Below are 14,402 nucleotides of genomic sequence, written 5' to 3' on the forward strand. Positions count from 1 at the left end.
CTTGCTGCCCAGCTGTGGGAGTCCTCGAGATGGAATCCTTTTCAGATTGGGACTGGGGATGGGGACTGCTGATAAAGATGATACAGATAGGTTGTATCTTGGGCCTATGATTCCTCGCTCTTCTATATTCCATGCTTTTTACAACTTGTACAACAAGCTATACTAAGTGTTTTTCATGGTCTTGTGGCAAAAGTAGTACAGTATCAATGTGTTTCAACCCAGGATCACAGGGTGGTGTGTGTCGGGGACCTAAAGGCCTTTGTCTGAAGAATGATCCTGGGATTGAACAAAGCATTCTGACAGTTCTAAGGAATCTGATAATTGTGGCTGTAGCTGCAAATATCTTGTTTTGTAGAGAGAGCTGACCTTGGTAGTTTATCCTGTTTTTGCAAAGACCTGTTTTGCAAGCAGGTGTTGCTCTTAGGCTCTGTATCATGCGTTGGCCATGCAGGTACAGCGTGCAAGTGGAAAAAATCCTGCAGACCCTGGGGAGAATAAAAGCAGGAGAGAGGTTGTGGTGGGAGAGAGAAGAAAAATGCACCTTGGAGCAGGGGACGCCCTGCTGACGCTACCTATTGAATCTACCGCCAGCATGTTCCTTATCATCTCTCCTTTTCGGTAGTTTGCCGTCTCTCAAGGGTCTGTAAGTAATAGTGTACTTGCTTAGGGAGTTTCTGTTTCCTGCTTATGGGGATTATCTAAAATTGGATGCGTGTGTGTGTGTGTGTGTGTGTACGTTGACAAAAACTCGTAACCCTCTATGCTGCTCTGAGTGCATAGTTTGCTTGCCTCTGCTCCTGAGACATCCTGTCTCTCAGATCCAAACGTACCCTGAAGCATCACCATACCAGGCTCCCCTGGTCTTTGCTAAGAGCTAAGGTCACAGGTCACGTTGCTTAGGGAACTCTCATGGAACGGTTTATCTAGCACATTCCACCCTGGAGACTTGCCTTCTCTCAAGTGGTAGACATTTCAGTAAGTCACCTCCAGTAAATATTCCACAGAGTGGGAAGGGAAGAATTTAAATTTTTGCAATAGTAGTATGATTCATTTGGTAGTCTCTCTTGCTGTGACCAAAGATCTGCTGAAGAATGGTTTCATCTTACATGCTATTAAGTCTTATCTGTTATAAAGGAGTGCCTGACTGATATCAATGATTTTTCTCCCCAGGCACTTTTATTAGACTCTTTTTCCCTCTTTAGTGGTTTATCATTCCTTGACACATAGTAGGGATCATTTATATACGAAATGGATGTAACTATGCTGATAAAGGTGAAGAATTTTGTTAATATAAAGAAAAAAATGAAGTAATGGATTGGCACTGAACTTTGAAAAAAAAAAAAGGCACTGAAACTTTCCTATATAGACCTAATCTTGAGGGTGACAATTTTGACCTACATGTTATATATTTTTGCAGTAAATCCACCATCTTTTTAGTGTTAGTTGTTGATTTTTGAAAGTCTTTTTGCTGAATTGAATTTATTCAGCCCAATAACCCAAAAACTGAGGTTTTGAATTTTGCTGAATTAGGTACTGAATTAGGTGAGTCTGAGGGTTCTTAATTCTATTATCAAATAAAGACTATGATATATATATATATATATATCAGTAGTTAAAGCTGATTCTGTTTAGACTGGGAGGATATCAAAAAAGCAAACATTTCTGGGACCAGAGGGAACCTGTTTTTTACCCAAAGCTAGCTACTCAATAGCATTTAAAGCTTCTGGAAGAGTTCAGTCATTCTGTTCCTAACCAAACTAGATAGTACTTCAAAGCATTCAAAAAGACTAAGTAGGCTATGTACAGCACTTGAAAATTATCTTTTTGTTTGGTTGTTTTTTAGTATATTATTACTTAGGTTAAGTTGCATGTTGGTTCCACAATATGATAGTTTTCACTCAAACTCTTCTTGACTCTTAAAGGGCAGGAAGCCAAATAAATAATTCTTTATGCACTGAAGTTTGTCTTAAGATGACGTAACAGAAAATGTCATGTATAATGACATACCTGTTAAAGTCTACTTTGAAATAAATAATTTGATTTATTAAGGCAAACTGTGGCTCAGCTGTTCACTCATTTTCATTTTTAAATCAATTATTTTATTTGATAGAGAACATAATCTTATTGATGTTTTCCATTTTGTTCTTTGTCAATCTAAAGCTATTGACAAAGCTCTTGAATTTACATCTGTGGATGATGTAACAAAATGTGATGGACTATGATTTGGTGTAAGTGCATCTTATTTTTACCATTTTATCTAGATCTTTATTTTCATTTCTAGCAGGATACCCATATCTGGCTTTTCTTTCTTATGGTGAGAAGACATTAGACAAACGTTGACTCCCAAGGCCTGTTTAGAGAAGTGCTGCTGCCTATTGTTCTAACTGGTGAGTGGTACTGCTGCTACAAAGCACTGTGGCCACCTAGCGAAGCAATGCTAGGCCTACAGCAGGAGGGGAGGGAAAAGGCGGGTGCTCATTGTCACGGGGCCTGGTGGCCTACATCTTGTAAACCAGCAAACGTTTGCCGACTAGCTACAGACCAGCCCACACCACCCTCTGCTATAACTGCCAGCAGGGTACTGGGAGACAGTGATAGAAGAGGAGAAGGATGGTGCTTGTTCACTGGTGAGTAGCAGTGGACTGGGTAGAAGATTGCTGGTGTTCTTGTCGCAGTTCGGAATTCACAGTGCGCCTGCGTGTTGACAGAGAGGGAGAGGAGGAGGGCGGTGTCCGGCCCTGTGTTTTGAACGGCTCAATGCAGCTAGCTCTCTATTTGGCAGGAAGGTGAGGAGGCCTCTATTCTGGTGGTGGAGTTCGTATAGGGAGAGGGGATCCAAATGTGGCAAAGGCGAACAGGAGGCAGCAGCGGTGACGGTGGAGGGGGACAAATGAGACAAGGGGAGAAGCCATTCCCACTACTGCCACAGAGAACCTGAGTGGCCTTGTGAGGCAGGAGGACTGCTGAGGTTGCAGTGCTGGCAATCCTGGACCACTTGTGTGGCAGTCCTAAGCAGCCATTCCCCCAGCAGGTAAGTGAGTTGTGAATGCGGGCTTGGGGAGAGTGCATGGCTTGTTGCACTGGTCTGGCGTGGCCTGGACTAGATTAGTTTAGCCTAGCCTAGTACTGGGCAGAAGCAGAGGGAGTTGCTGTGAGATGAGCCGGAACCACCGCTCCTAGCTTTCCCTCCCCTGAGACTGATGTTATTTATATACTTGCAGTGTTTTGGCTCTGTTACCCTTCCTTTGCCACTCGCCTCAGTGGCCTGCCTGGAAACCACAGGAAGCAGGCGAGAGTGGGGCCTTGGGGTGTTTGGGCTCATGTTGCCAATCTCTCTTCCCCCTTCCCATGCAGCACCCCGGCTCCTTAGAACCCCCCTCCCCCAGCCTTCGGAGACTGCTTTCTTCCTCTATTACAGTCCCTCTCAGTATCCATTTCCCCTCCCCTTGCTGGAGGGGAGGGATCGCAGCTGCACGCACCCCCCTTTCTCTCTACCGAGTTATTGTATTGTGGGCTGGGGCCCTTCTAGGGTCTCCCCGCCTCTCTGTCGGTAGCGCACGTTGGCGTAGGGAGACATACCTCCGCCCTGCCCCCTCCCGTCACAAAGGGGGTGTGAGAGTGGTGGCGGGGATCGGCCGCTTTGCAGCAGCGTGAGCTGGGGGAGTCGCCGCTGTGTGCGTTAGCACTGGGCTGGCTGCACTGAGATTGCACGTACCGGTACCTGGGATACCCAGAGTGTGCGTGTATATACGCGCGCTCCACTCGGGTTCCTTTGTCTGCCGCTGCTTTCTCCTCCCTCCTTTCCTTTCTTTCCCCCTCCCTTCTTTCCTCTCTCTCCCAGACTAATCGCTGCTGCAGCTGCAGGTTTGTAAATACTGGACCAACACATACAACATGGCTGACGCTTGCCCTGCTCCTTCACCAGGCTCTTCTCCCTCTGTCTCTGCTGCTTAGTCTTTCCTCCGTTTAGGGTTTTGTTACTCCCCCCTCATCTCCAAAAAAAAAAAAAAAAAAAAAAAAAAAAAAAAAAAAAAGAGAGGAAAAAACAATGCACTGTCCTTATTTCATGCATGGGTAAGTATCTTCTCTTTGAAAGCTTTTTTACAACAAAATGAAACCTAAAATCAGAGTGGAATTGAAAACCTGGCAAGGCTTAGAGGATGGGCTGGCAGAGGAGAATTGGCTGAGTCCTGCTGAGATGCTTAGAGAGAAGCTTGATTGGAATGCTTGTATCTTTCTTTTTTTGGGGGAGGAGGGAGGGGGATGATGTGTCAAATTGCTGACAGAGATGAAGTACTGTGTTACACTTGCAATATGTTCTAGTACCATTTATTTCATTTTAGGACATAGTTCAGTCAGTATAAGGTATCAACTCAGCACAGTCATTCTGAAAAGATCTGAGCTAATCGTTTTAGAATAGGTATTATGGAGGTAGAGTAGCATAGTCTTTTGGGGTGAGGTTCTTGACTTTTCCTGTATCTTCTTGTCAGTATCTTAAATAGCTTGCAGATCATAGAAGATAAAACTGGAATTAACACTTGTTGGGTCTCTTTGCATTGCTAGTTTTCTGTCACAGGTTACGTTGCCCTAGTGATGACAATAGCACAAACAGAGGCACATTTTTTTTTTCCTGTCAAAGAAAAGACATGAACTGAAGTGTGATACTGAATGACAGCATGTTTCTGACCTGTCCTAACACAAGGCAAGCGTTCAGTTCAGCACCTCCAACCACAGTTACTCAGAGTACCCTTCAATAAAAAAAATAAAAAAACCAAAATAACATTTGAATGTTTGAATGTAGGGTTTTTTGGGGGCGTATGTAAAATAATCTGACATGGAGAGGCATATCTAGATTTTAACTTAATGATGAATGCTCAAGGTGCAAAACATCAATATGATGTTTTCTAGATGTTTTACTGCAGCCATGACCATCAATCTGAGCAGTGCCCTAAAGTAATGTCCTAACTTTTTTCTTTGGCTATTTTGCTTTGAAAGCTTCTAGTGATGAACTGGCATAGCATAATCATAGTTTGTACTGATAAGTAGTAACTACATTTAAATGCTAGAATTAAGTAACATATATTATTACATTTTTTAAAAAATCTGTGGCTATTTTTCTTCAACTTTTTCCATTCCCATTAACAAGTGTTGATTACCTGGAAGAGAAAATAAATGATAATATTGAGTTCACAGCAATGTAAAATTTGAGTGGAATCATCCAAATTACATTTTGAAATGTGTATCTGTGTAATGGATCCCAAGCCATCTGTAATACATCTAGATGGTAAGGTCTGAGAAGTCTGTAATTTGATATGTCAGTGCATTTGTGCAGCAGTCAATTATTTTACCTTCATCAAGTTATCCAACAAGGTAATATTGGGTAAAATCACTAGAACAGTTTGATACTTGGTCACAATCTTAATGAATAACAAAATTTTGAAATTATTGCTCTTTATTGATATTGCTTTTTCTAATTGGTGCTTTCTCCATATCAAGATGAGGCCAACTTGCTATCCAAAGAAAATACTGCCTAGATATCAGCATACCACATGACTTAAAAGAATGGGGAAAGTGACTTTCCTTCTGTGAATGTCCAGACTGCTTCCATCTACATCCCCGTGACAAGGGCAGGTGTTGAGTTTCTTGAAACAGTGTAGTTAATTTGTACTTTATCTGTGAACAGTGAAAAATGGGCCTGGGATCACTAAAGTAATTTTCAAATAATAGTGAAATTAAATAATTAAATGTTATACAGTACTTATTGATATTTCTACTAGGTAATAGAGGGTGGATTTAACTTTGTATTAATCTAAAATAGAAATTGTTTTGGCATGCAGAATTTTAGAGGTGAATTGGTTAGGCTCCCGAAGAAGTTGAGGAAAATACCTTTTTATATTTCTTTTGTGTAGTATGTTGTAAAACTGCTGTAAATCCATGCTATGTGAGGTCGTTTCACTTGCTTACTTGGAAACTTTATACATTTCAACAGTTTGTGGATCCATTGCACATGATTGCCATGAATTGTGGTTACTATATTAGACTAACATTCTTTATAGTCTGTTGCACCATACCACCCCCAGTAGCATTTAGTACGACTTTGTTTATTTTTTACATTAGCATTGAATGCTCATGTGATATTTGTATGGCAAACAGATATGCAGGTACTGGACCAGAGAGATTATCACATTACAAAGGAGTAACGAAATTAAGATCCTACCCATGTCCTGGGATCATGGAAGGGATCCAAGAGGAATGATCTCCAGATAGAGAACCTTCCTCCTTGGGAGTCAGCCCTTAAATGGGGTCTAGGAGGGGTGGAGCCAGCCCCCCCCCCCCCCCCCACCCCCACCCCCACCCCCACCCCTTCTTGTCACTCAGGTGAAATTGCGTTCACCTGTGCCCCTGCAGCTGACTCAGTGCTCGCCTCAGGTGGTCAATCAGAGGTTCAGGCTGTGATTCAACAGTTCCCATACAGGTATTCAAGGTCTGCACCTCCAAATGGTGAAAATAGATATTAATTTCAAAAGTAGTTCTACAGATTTAAACAACTTACTATATAACATATAGATTAGCTGCTGAATTTTAGACCTTCAATTGCAGATGATAGTTTGAATAGCGGATAACTCCATTTTGTTTTCTGTTAATATTCCAGATTTTTTTATATTGATAACTTATAGTAGACTTTGATAGGGAGAACTTTATTATCATGGTGACCAGTTGTTGAGTCCACTTGCCATCTTTGAAGTCATCTCTTGATTTTTCACTGTCACATGTGACATAGTGGAATGCAAATTCTTTTCTCTGACCATGTTGTAGCCGATGGTTCCCTTGTACTAACAGTGCCGGCTACTTTAACTGAAGTACCTTGGATTCAACCTCTGCAGTTGCATTTCATGGGATTGTTCAGTGTTGTGGCTATTCTTAATGTTCCTTTTCAGAGTTTGTGGTTTGTTTGATTTAGTGTCAGAGTTTGGGGGAGCATATATCTCTGCTGAAGTTTAAGATTGCTCAGAAGCTGCTAGGCTGTGTAGGAATGCAATCAGGAATTTGTGGGGACCCTCAACCTGCTGCCCTGAGATGTGCTGGCAACACTGCAGCACATTTGAAATCTTAAGGCAGTGAGCCAGGGACCACTGAGGCACTAGGAGAAGGCAGCAGAGAAATTCAAGGAAAATACCTCAAAGGAATTAAGGAGTTATCCTCCAAGAAGGCATGTTGTGGTTTAACCCAGCAGGTGGCTGAGCACCACATGGTCATTCACTCACTCCCCTCCTTTCCAGTGGGATGGGGGAGAGAAAAAAAATAAAGTAGAACTTATGTGTTGGTATAAAACTATTTACTAAGATAGAGAAAAGGAAAATAGTTATGACTATATATATATGTATATAAATGTATATAACAAGTGATGCACGAGTAATTGCTCACCACATCCCAACCAATGCCCAGCTAGCCCCCTGAGCAGCGGAAGAGAGAGAAATGAACTCCCATCCCCTTCAAAAACTCCTGCATGATGTCATATGGTATGGAATTTCCCTTTGGCCAATTTAAGTCAGCTTTCCTAATTCTGTTCCCTCTCAGCTTCTCAGGCCTTTTGCTGTGAATGACCTTGGCTTAGCAGGCAACTATGAACATTGTTTTTCTACTAGAATCAAAACATAGCATCATAACCGGGACCTGCTGGTCAAACTGAAGTGTAAGAAGAAAATGCACAGGCAGTGGAAGCAGGGACAGGTAACATGGGAGGAGTACAGAGTTGCTGCTAGATTGTGTGGAGATGAGGTTAGGAAGGCCAAGGCCCAACTGGAACTGGACTTGGCAAGGGGTTTGCAACCACCTGAGGAACCTGAATATCCACAAGTCTATGGGTCCCAATGAGATTCATCCCAGAGTCCTGAGGGAATTGGTTGATGTGGTGGCCAAGCCACTCTCAATGATATTTGAAAAATCATGATGATCAGGTGGAAAAAGGCAATGTCACACCCATTTCTGAGAAAAGTAGAAAGGATGATCCAGGGAACTATGAATGCATCAGCCTCACTTCTGTTCCAGGGAAGATCATGAAGCAGATATTCCTGGATGTTATGCTAAGGCACACAGAAGACAGGGAGGTGATACGGGAGAACCAGCATGGCTTCACCAAGGGCAAGTCCTGCCTGACCAATGTAGTGGCCTTCTATGATGGAGTAACTGTGTCAATGGACAAGGGAAGAGCCACTGATGTCATCTCTCTGAACTTCAGTAAGGCCTCTGACACAGTACCCAACAACATCCATCTCTCCAAATTGGAAAGATAAGGATTTGACGGGTGGACTGTTCGATGGACATGGAACTGGTTGTAAGCTTGTACCCAGAGAGTGGTGGTCAGTGGCTCGATGTCCGGATGGAGATCAGTGACGAGTGGTGCCCCTCAGGGGTCAGCATAAGGACAGATGCTCTTTAATATTTTCATCAATTGCATCGACATTGGGGTTGAGTCAACAAGTTTGCGGAGGACACCAAGCTGTGGGGTGCAATCGACACCAGAGGGAAGAGGGACGGGATGCCATCCAGAGGGACCTAGACAGGCTTGAGCAGTGGGCCCAGGAGAACTTCATGAGGTTCAACAAATCCAAGTGCAAGGTCTTGCACCTGGGTCAAGGCAACATCCACTACCAATACAAGCTGGGGAATGAAGGGATTGAGCACAGCTCTGCCAAAAAGGACCTGGGCGTACTGGTGGGTGGGAAGCTGGATATGAGACAGCAATGTGCCCCTGCAGCCCAGAAAGCCAACCATATCCTGAGCTGTATCAAAAGAAGTGTGGCCAGCAGGTCGAAGGAGGTGATCCTGCCCCTCTACTCTGAGCTGGTGAGGCCTCACCTGGAGTACTGTGTCAAGTTGTGGAGTTCTCAATACAGGAGAGACATGGACCTGTTGGAACACATCCAGAAGAGGGCCACAAAAATGATCCAAGGGATGGAACACCTCTCCTACAAGGACAGGCTAAGAAAGCTGTGGCTGTTTGGCCTGGAGAAGAGAAGGCTCTGGGGAGACCTGATAGCAGCCTTTCAGCATCTAAAGGGAGACTATAGAAAAGGAGGAGACAGACTCTTTAGCTGGGTCTGTTGTAATAGGACAAGGGGAAATGGTTTCAAATGAAAAAAGGGGAGATTTAGACTGGATATAAGGAAGAAGTTTTTGACAGTAAGGGTAATGCGGCACTGAAACAGGTTGCCCAGAGATGTGGTGGATGCCCTGTCCCTTTCAAAGGAGACTTTCAAGGAGAGGCTGGATCAGGCTCTGGGCAACCTGATCTTGCTGTAGATGTCCCTGTTCATTGCAGGAGGGTTGGACTAGATGACCTTTAAGGGTCCCTTCCAACTCAAAAGATTCTATGATTCTATGAAACACTAGGATTAAAGTTGCTACATTTAAGGTCAGTGGTGGATCTCCCATTTTTCTGTTTTCAGAGTCTTTCTAACATTTCAGAGGTAGTCTTGAATCCTGAATTCCCTATGTAACTTTGGGAATAGCATATTAAGATGGTGATTCCCTATGAATGCGTAATTCAAAGGCTTTTTATTTCTATGTACTGTATTGCTTGGTAGTTTTTTTTTATTTTCCCCAGATTCCTATTAGGGCAGAACATTTAATGAATATAAGGAACATGAGTAACTATTGTGTTTTAAGATGACTATGACCTCTTATCCTTAAGAAGCACAACTGAAAGACATATCAAACATAACACATTCCAGATCAGAAGTGTTAAAATAAAATAACTCTTTCTGTTGCAAACATTATTTTCCTGCCTTAGTAAATGTTTTCTTTCCTGGCATGTTCAAAAAACAGTAGCTCAAATCCACTGTATAATCTCGTGTTTACTGTTGAGATTTTTAAATCTTGATGTTCCCAGCAGAATAGAAGAAAGCATGCTCTGGAATAGTTCCCTTGTGACATTTTGTATTGGGCATAATTAGCAAGGTTTTTGAGCCAGCAGTGTGCCCTTGTGGACAAGGAGGCCAATGGTATCCTGGGGTGTATTAAAAAGAGCATGGCCAGCAGGTCGAGGGAGATAATTCTCCCCCTCTACTCCAGCCTGGTGAGGCTACATTTAGAGTAATGTCCTGTTTAAAGCTCCTCAGTTCAAGAAAGAAAGGGATCTCCTGGAAGAAGTCCAGCGGAGGGCCACAAAGATGATAAAAGGTCTGGAGCATCTCCCTTACGAGGAAAGTCTGAGTAACCTGGGTCTGTTCAGCCTAGGGAAAAGACGACTAAGAGGGGATCTCATAAATGTTTATAAATATCTAAAGAGAGGTGGGAGGCAAATAGATGAGGCCAGGGTCTTCTTGGTGTGAAGCGATAGGGCAGAGTAATGGTCTAAAACTTGAACACAGGAATTTCCATACTAACATGCGGAAAAACTTTTTTACGGTAAGGGTGAGGGAACACTGGAACAGGTTGCCCAGTGAGGTTGTGGAGTCTCCTATGGAGATATTCAAGACCTGTCTGGACACCTAACTGTGTGATCAGTTGTAGGGAACCTGATTTAGCAGGGTGGTTGAACTCTATAATCTCTTGAGGTCCCTTCCAACCCCTGCAATTCTGTGATTCTGTTTTGGTTGTGGGGATTGGGGGGAGAGCTGCAAGGGTGACCTCTGTGGGAGAAGACAGCAGACTGCTTTGTGCTGGTTGCAGTTGGTTCCTACTGGCTTGGCAACTGCTCCATCGCCGGCCAAAACAGGGCCAATTGGCAAAACTTGTGGCACCTCTGTGAAAGCATAACTAAGAAAGGGCAATAAATGATGGAGGAAAAAAAAAAAAAAAAAATGAGGGGAGAGAGGAACAACACCAGAGCAGGAAGAGAGAGGAAATAGAAGACCATACTGGAGCAGGAGCTAGAGTGGCAGCCTGAGCAGAGGCTGAGAGGTCTGACTCTAAAGGCACTGTTATCAGTGGAAAAACCACCACTCATTGATCCTAATCTCTTGTGCTGCCTGTTGCCCCTACCTAAGAGGTTGTTTTGTGTGGCAATGGGATTGGAGAACAAAAAAAGGAGGAGGAGAGATTTTGCAGAGTCAAGTGATAATTTCCCTTAATAGTGCCTATGTATGTGCTTTTGTTTGTTTCAGTACTAAATTGATGATTAGAAGTTTAATTGACAATAAATTGATTTAATTTCCCCCCAAATCAGTACACTTATTTTTCCCCCACAACACATCTCTGTTGAGTTTTCTTGCTTGTAAACAGTTTACAGGCTGGTTCGGCCCAGTTCTGTGACTAGTGGGGTGGAGGGATTTTGCAAAATCCGCACCTCCGGAAAAGGGAAACAGGGGACCCCAAAATAATTAAAAACAGCAGCAACGATATGAGGAGAAACAAACGAATTTACTAAATATGGTATCGGAATGCAAGATAACACACTATGATACAATATAATTAGAAATGAAGCAAATAAATATAATGAGAGAGTATATGAAACCTGTAGGCCGTACAGCAGTGCTGAGGCAATGCATGCGGTTGGGACGAGCAGCAGGGAGGAGAGCAGAAGGAAGAAAGGGAAAAGAGGGACATCAGGTTACTGTGCCAGAGGTTATATCTCCTCTCTGACCGCAAAGCCCCCTGGGGAACGTAGTTCTTCTCTTCCGGACAGGTGACCAGAACTGGAGCATTAACACTTCAACTCCCAGTGCACTACATGATGTTATGATGTGGAATACCAGTAACCAAAAATCGTAAAACCATGACATTTCACCCTTTATTCTACATTACTACATCATGCTTGATATATACAAACAAATCATAATTAACAAGCATTAAACACAGGCACACACATATTTAAATATATATACATGGAATTACTGCCTGCACTCCCCCAACATCAAATTCCCTTGTGGTACACATTGAACATGACCATCTTTCTGCATCACCCACCAAGTGGACCCAGGTCCCTGGACAAAAACAGTTCCATGGAGAGGTTTGCCCTTTCCAGAGGCTGGAAGGACCCAAATTGCTTTGCCCGACATGCTCTTTACATATTACTGGGACTTTATCTCCCTTGACAGTATGTAGGGAGGTGGACTGGGTAGGGCCATCTCGATTGATAGATCCTCAAGTGTTGACCAACCAGGTGGCTTCTGCAAATGCTACTCCCAGTGCTTAAATGTTCCACCACCCATTGCTTTCAATATGGTATTTAACAACCCATTGTATCATTCAATTTTACGATAAGCTGGTGCACGATAGGGGATATGATAAATTCACTCAATGCCATGAACTTGGGCCCAAGTATTTAAAAGAGAATTTCTGAATTTTTGAGTCCCATTGTCTGACTCAATCATTTCTGGAGTGCCAAGTCGCCATAGAACATGTTTCTTGAGACCTAATGTGGTGTTTCAGGCAACAGCATATGTTTCATGCCACCCAGTGGTTGCTTCCACCATGGTAAGCACATAACGCTTACCATCGCGGGTTTGTGGCAAGGTGGTATAATGAACCTGCCACGCCCCCCCATATTTAAACATTTGCCATCACCCTTCTCCCCAGAGAGAGGTTTCATCCTCTTGGCTTGTTTAATTGTGGTGCATGTGTCACAGTCATGAATAATCTGTGCAATAGCGTCCATAGTTAAGTCTACCCCTCAGTCTCTCGCCCATTTATATGTTGCATCCCTTCCTTGATAGCCCAAGGTCTCATGGGCCCACTGAGCTAGAAATAATTCACCCTTGTGTTGCTAGTCCAAGTCTATTTGAGCCACCTCAATTTTGGCAGCTCGATTTACCTGATGGTTTTGTTGTTCTTCAGTAGCCTGATTCTTGGGCACATGAGCATCTACATGGCGCACCTTTACAACCATATTTTTTGTTCAGGCAGCAATGTCTTTCCACAGTTCAGCAACCCAAATAGGTTTACCCCTTCATTGCTAGTTATTTTGCTCCCACTGCTGTAACCACCCTCATAAGGCATTTGCCACCATCCACGAGTCAGTATATAGATAAGGCATTGGCTACCTGTCCCGTTCAGCAACATCTAAGGCCAGTTGGACAGCCTTTACCTCTGCAAATTGGCTTGATTCTCCTTTACCTTCAGTGGCCTCTGAAACTTGTTTTGTGGAGCTCCACACAGCAGCTTTCCATCTGCGATGCTTCCCCCCAATATGACACGATCCATCTGTGAACAGGGCATATTTCTTTTCATTTTCTGGTAGTTCATTGTATGGTGGGGCCTCTTTAGCACGCAATACCTCTTCTGCTGGTGATGTTCCAAACTTTTTGCCTTCAGGCCAGTCCATGATCACGTCTTAGGATTCCTGGACGGCTAAGGTTCCCCATTCGAGCTCGCTGCGTAATCAACGCAATCCACTTACTCCAAGTGGCATCAGTAGCACGATGGGTGGAGGGAACCTTTCCTTTGAACATCCAGTTCAGCACTGGCAGTTGAAGTGCCAGAAGGAGCTGCGATTCAGTACCAACTACTTCAGAAGCAGTCTGAACCCCCTCACACGTGCCTAAGATCTCCTTCTCAATTGTAGTGTACCCCTGTACACTCGACTCCAGAATCCCAGGGGTCAGCCTCAGGTTTCTCCTGATGCTCTTTGCCACAAACTCCAAGTTAGACCTTTCTCTCTAGCAGCAGTGTAGAGGATGTTCTTTACATCCTGTCCCGTCCGTACTGGCCCCAGAGCCACGGCTTGGGCTGTCTCATTGAATGATAGTATGGCCTGGGTTTAAAAGGACAATAACGATCATCAAGTTTCAACCCCCCGCTATGTGCGGGGTCGCCAACCACTAGACCAGGCTGCCCAGAGCCACATCCAGCCTGGGCTTGAATCCCTCCAGGGATGGGGCATCCACAACCTCCTTGGGCAACCCGTTCCAGTGTGTCACCACCCTCTGTGTGAAAAACTTCCTCCTAATATCCAACCTATACCTCCCCTGTCTCAGTTTAAAACCATTCCCCCTCGTCCTATCACTATCCACCCTCGTAAACAGCCATTCCCCCTCCTGTTTATACGCTCCCTTCAAGTACTGGAAGGCCGCAATGAGGTCTCCCCGGAGCCTTCTCTTCCCCAAGCTAAACAAGCCCAGTTCCCTCAACCTTTCCTCATAGGAAAGGTGCTCCAGCCCTCTGATCATCTTAGTGGCCCTCCTCTGGACCCGCTCCAAGAGCTCCACGTCCTTCCTGTAGTGGGGGCTACAGGCCTGGACACAGTACTCCAGATGGGGCCTCACAAGAGCCTGCTGCTGCTCAGGACCCCACGCAAAATTATACTTCTTCCATGTCGCCTGGTAAATGGGGCTTACAGTAAGGCTGTAGTTTGGACCATGCATTCTCCAAAAGCCCACTACCCCAAAAAAAAACCGTGTCCCTTTCTTATTAGTGGGCGGAGACATGGCAGTGATTTTGTTGACCAGATCTGTTGGGAT

The 14,402-nt window shown here is 44.0% G+C and overlaps 1 protein-coding gene across 10 annotated transcripts in view; it reads left to right on the plus strand.

Annotated features, from left to right (window-relative positions):
- The first annotated feature begins 2,419 nt into the window (after positions 1–2,419).
- The window catches only part of SPIN1L (spindlin 1 like), a 168,630-nt gene continuing 156,647 nt past the window's right edge, over positions 2,420–14,402 (plus strand). For 2 of the 10 annotated variants that reach the window (XM_040655161.2, NM_204191.2), the window contains exon 1: positions 2,486–2,627. Coding sequence is in view for 1 of the 10 variants with exons in the window: in XM_040655158.1 (XP_040511092.1) it covers positions 2,435–2,627 (193 nt within the window). In the remaining 9 variants the exon portion in view is untranslated. Of the gene's footprint in view, positions 2,628–2,685; positions 3,032–14,402 lie in introns of those variants that run through there. The other 8 variants (NM_001396708.1, NM_001396707.1, XM_046905104.1 and 5 more) reach the window with 6 other exon arrangements.

The sequence above is a fragment of the Gallus gallus genome, chromosome W (assembly GCF_016699485.2).
Source record: "Gallus gallus isolate bGalGal1 chromosome W, bGalGal1.mat.broiler.GRCg7b, whole genome shotgun sequence".
Classification (NCBI taxonomy): Eukaryota; Metazoa; Chordata; class Aves; order Galliformes; family Phasianidae; genus Gallus; species Gallus gallus.